This window comes from Acanthisitta chloris, unplaced genomic scaffold, assembly GCF_000695815.1.
Source record: "Acanthisitta chloris isolate BGI_N310 unplaced genomic scaffold, ASM69581v1 scaffold5027, whole genome shotgun sequence".
NCBI lineage: Eukaryota > Metazoa > Chordata > Aves > Passeriformes > Acanthisittidae > Acanthisitta > Acanthisitta chloris.
The window spans coordinates 4352-9439 of NW_008681963.1; the positions used below are offsets into that span (position 1 = coordinate 4352).

The window sequence follows — 5088 nt, forward strand, 5'->3', positions numbered from 1 at the left end:
GTTGTAGAGTATTATTTTTGACACAACATGGGTGATGTGTTCTATTGCGTCGCTATCTCTTGTTTCAGTGTCTTGACCTGCCCTGATTCAACTTAAGTCTCAAAACCCAGGACACTGTAGCAAAATCTAATCCCTCAGGTCAGATCATTCTGTGAAAGTTCTCTTCAGATCTTTTTTCAGACAGCCAGGTATCTTAGAGCAACGTGCTTTGCTTAGTTGAGATATTTGTAAAACTTGGGGACTTCAGTTCTTCCATCCCTCAAACATCTGATCTTGCTGTTTCCTGTCTGATTCCCTTAAGCACGAACAGAAGATTCCATTCCTTGTGTATTTTCTTCCATCTTCCCTGTCCGTAGCAGGACATCTCGATTGCTAATGGTCTAACAATGGACTTGTGCTGTGCATGTTGTCCCTCTGGAGGCTTCAGCTGCTGCTGGTGGGATAAGCAGTGAGTGTGAACAGAGGGAGAACATCCAAGCTGTCCGAGTAGTTTGCAAATTATTGGATAGGTGGGAAGGAAAAGAGGAACAGAGAAAGCCATCTGCCAAGGACTGTAGTACAGCCTACTGGCAGTTTGCTAGAGCTCTGGTTTCTTTACCCTATCCAGGAGCCATATACCATTTCATGGTACAGTTTGCTAGTGCCTGACTGAATAAGCACCAGGAAGTTTTTTGCAGTTTAGAAAACAATATTTGCCTTTGTAGTATTATATTTTACGTCTTTTTTGAACATGACATTTCTGGCAGTGTGGAATGGATCTTTGCCACATTGTTCTTCATTGTATTCTGTCCTGTTTCACTGTGATTCCTCAGTTTCATGCTTGATGAAGTTGTTTGGGAAGTTGCTTCCTGAAATTCTTCAGCTCCAAGGAAAGCCATCTGGAGGCTCAGTGTGGCACTGTAGCTGGATAGAGTATTTTTTGGCCTTCTATCACAACTAAGTGTACACTGTCATCCCTTTAAACACTGAACAATTTGTGTTGACAATGTTACTCTTATACACTGTAAAGATTCTTTGAGATGTAAAAATACTTTCAGACAAAGCTCCTACGTGTTCCCCATAGGTACTTTGCATTTAGGTCTGTCAACAAAGTATGACTGCACAGTTGAATGATTGCTAGTTGCACTTGGAGTGCTTAAATATACCTCTCTTTTATTAAAACAGATGATCTGTCACAGCTTATCCACTGTACCTTCACAAAGTCAGTGTTTTGACATTCTCCAGACTGGCATCTGTAAATATCTGGTAAGTACCATTTTGTCTTCTAGGTTAACTTCCTTGTATTACATTATTAATTATCACGAACCCTCAAATCCACTTATTCCCTGTATTTCATGTATAATTTCAGCATTTGCAAAAGTTTTCAACAAGATTAGGGGGAGTTTAAAAAAAAAAAAATCAAATAACTGTTGTTGTCCAGACTTAGAAGGATGTTTTTGCTCAGATTTGTGAATAGTTCAGCCTGTTTTCAAGCCAGTTCAGCCATGAATGAAAGGCTTTTTGGTTTGCTTTGCTTTTCAAAAGAGCAACTTGCAGCTTGAAATGAGTTTTACACTCTGTCTTCTCCTTATATTCCTGAACACTCCCTGAGCTGGGGATGGGGATGGCAAAGCCAAAGCTTCTGGGTAACAGAACTGTCAGGGACAGAATTTACAGTTACCTGTGATGCTGTATGACAAGTTGGAGAACCTGTCTGCTCTCCTGTCAGTGGTTCTGTGATCTAACAGGTGTCTGCAATTCCCTCTCCCTACTGAGAGGTTACGAGACCAAAACTTCCATAGGGACCTTTATAGTAGTCTGATTTTGGGGGTGGGTGTTGACACAAAGCAGTTTCTAAATAGGTTTGTGTGTTCTACTACACTGTCCCTTTTGAGAGCCAACAGTTAAGTGGGTCTTTATACAAGATCTCTGCCCAAGGTCTCTAACTGGCTGCTGACACCTAACAGGGAGTAAAGGCCCCATGTAGGGAACATCCTAATGGGAACTTATTTGAGCAGCCTCATGTACTGGATTTGTAGAAACTGAAACGTCTGCGTTCACATCGTCTTCCAGACTGGCTGACTAACACATTCCATCAGCAGTGTTGGCTCATTTGACCTTCAGGATGCTTCTTTATACACAGACATCTGCTCACTGTGTTTATCTCCTGTTTGTGGCTGGTCAGGGACATGGTTATTAGTTGTTACTATTTAGTGCCTCAGTGACCTCTAGTATTCAGCAGGGTCTTGGTGACAGCTGCAGTCCACCTTGTGTCACACAGGAGCACCATCCTGCTGCTGCTGCTGTCAACCAGCAGCCTCTGACAGTTTAAAACAGTGCACTTGCAGCTGAGCAAACTAGGCTACTCTTTATAAAACCACTTAGTTTTTTAAAGGTAAATGGTACCACACTAGCAATGCATGAGTTTTTTTAAACTGCTTTACAGGACAAAAGTTTAGGGTACTTAAACTATTTTCTAATTCACTGCCTTTATCCCCAACAAAAATTTGTTTCTAAATTATCTATCATGCCTATGAAATCCTCATCCAAGATGATGTTCTCACTTTAACAACAGAAGAACATCAGCCCAGCTGTGGGCTCACCATCTCTTTCATCAGCTTGGATTTACCTCAGCCTGTAAGGCTCCTGTCGGATTCCAAAGGAGACTCACCCTGATGACAATCCAGTAGAAGCTTTTCTGTCTGTAGTGTAAATCAAAGTTTCCTTCTACCTCAGTGGCTGCTCACTGCCATTTCAAGACTCAAAGGGCTGCCCTGTCCCATGATATATGCTTAAAAGGAAAGACCTGTTCTGCCCAGAAGATTGTTTGTGTCTGCACTGTGGCTTAAAGCAGTGCTGTGTTTTTTAAATACGTGTGGGATGAGTTTGTTTAGAGGGGATGGAGATGCCAGTTTAACCTTCTGTTGGTATGGGTGGCAGTTTCTTGGGGAAATAAGAGATTTTTAAAAATGCAGTGATGTGTAGAACTTGAACAGAAAGGAAGTAGTACATATCATGATAGGAAGAATATTCATTCAGCTCTAGGCATGCTTGTATCCCAGCAAAAAAACTTGTGTATAAAGTGATGAACTTAGGGGTGGGGTTTTTTTGTCTTAATACAGGTTGGTTTGGTTGTAATACCTGATAGCACAGCTGGATCTGTTCTATGTGCCATAAATAAGCTCTTGGATCAAGCCTGCATCATCAGTGAAAATCTGCACAAGTTCTTGGCCTCTTGTTGTTACAGTCTTCTGTACTTTCTGCTGACTATAGACAAAGAGGATGCAGAACATCTACAGAAAAGGTAAAGCTGCTCTTCCTGCAGTGTTATCTCTACAGCCACAAGTATATAAAATTAAAAGATACACACACACACACACACACACACACACACATACAGTTTATTTTGCTGTCTGGATTTTGTTTGCTTCGAAACAGTATGTGGATTTAAGAAAAGCAGCTGCAAAGCTGGAATTATTTAGCTGAAAAATGTTTAAATCTCAGTTTGTTCTAGTCAGAACCATCCTGACTTTAGAAAGGTGGATATTTGTACCTTTAGCTTTAGTTTCATTAGATACTTTGTAAATCACCATGCAAAGGATTTGGCTTTATAAGCTTGTCCTCAGTTTTAACTGACCTTTAACAAAACTTCTCAGGCATCATTACATAGCCTGCAAATCCATTTGACTTAAAACCCCCCGAAACTACAGATACTAGATTCAAGTAAGTTTATTTACCTGTAATGTCTTTAAACAGGTTAAACTTCAGATTTTTCCATATACAGGAAAGTTGCTTAAAGCCTCTTAGAAATTTGAGACATGTTTAAACCTGGAGTTGTCCTCCACTTATGTATTTATTGACTTGCATATCACAAAAAGCTGAGCCCATTGTTTAATTTCTTATAAATCTTAAAGAAAGATTTGGGTGTACCTTGAACAATGCCTGAAACAAAAACCTCTTCCCAGCTGCATAAAGCAGAAATTACACTATGCAAGAGCTTCAGCAACATTTGTAGCTCCAGGGCAGGACCTTAATTTTTTCCCAGTGCTGTACATAATTTTGCAGTATTTTCAAATTCAGCACTTTCTGGTACAAATTTTCAGCCTTGGCTCTAATTATGGTGAAGGCAGCAGCTGGCATGGTGGAATTGAGACAGGCATGTTTCCTTGTACAGCCATGTGCCCAGTTCACAGCAGCCTGCTTGAAATTTGTTTGTATCTTCATCATTTCCATTTTTTTCTGTTTTCCTCTCAGGGATATGCTGTGGGGATCATGTATTTCTGCATTAGCACTCCTGCCACGATTACTGAGGCTGATGCTGCAGAGCCTGCAAGTGAGCAGGATCTGTCGGGAAGAACTGCCTGTTGTTGCTCAGCTGCTTCGCTTGCTAATGCAGCACGGTCAGCTCAGGAGCCATATGATCACAAACGAGTTTCTGGTGCAGCAGATTATCAAGGACATCATGGTATGAAATTTTTTTGTTTCCCAGACACTACATGTGCATCATGTTTGTGTGTAAAAATTACTGCAAATGTTGTGAAGAAGAAATGTTCAGCAAAAAAGGGGTGGCAAAAGCAGATGTAAGAGATTATGGTGCAGGTTAGGAGGTGGTTGGTTTCCTTTAGTGCTGAAAATGCCACAGGCAGTTCTTGTGGTGTCCCACCGTGGGTGGGTCCTGTTTGTTATTGTTGGGTTTTTTAAACCACCTACAAACCCTGAGGAGAGTGGATCACGGCTGTGTTGGTCTGCAGTTAGCAGTTCTGCTGTAGCCTGGGCTAGTGAGCTCTCCTGCTTTAGCAGGACCACACTCATTTGCATTTTAATTGACAGTAAATTGTAGAATGGGAAAGTAAGCAAACCACTGTAATGCAGAGTAAGGAAGGCACATCTGGTGTAATTCACACCCTTCATGATGTAACACCAACTTGGTGCACCCAGTGCTAGCACTGTATTATTTGGGCTTTACAGATGTATAAATGAGAAGAACAGTGTCACTGCGCGCAGGGGATCGAGGCCATCTGTGCCTTTAACAATGCACCTGATGAACTGCCAAAACAAAGGTTTGCAATTGAATTTTACCTTTTTTTCTCCCTTCTTTCCAGACACTGA

At 41.2% G+C, this 5088-nt stretch overlaps 1 protein-coding gene across 1 annotated transcript; it reads left to right on the plus strand.

Annotated features, from left to right (window-relative positions):
* Nucleotides 1–1164: 1164 nt before the first annotated feature.
* On the plus strand, nucleotides 1165–4450 carry LOC103805641 (testis-expressed sequence 10 protein homolog; the record flags this gene model as incomplete). Its single annotated transcript, XM_009078295.1, has 3 exons — nucleotides 1165–1245; nucleotides 3102–3283; nucleotides 4234–4450. Coding segments are annotated over 3 exons (480 nt in total), but the record flags the coding sequence as incomplete, so codon positions are not given.
* Nucleotides 4451–5088: the final 638 nt, after the last annotated feature.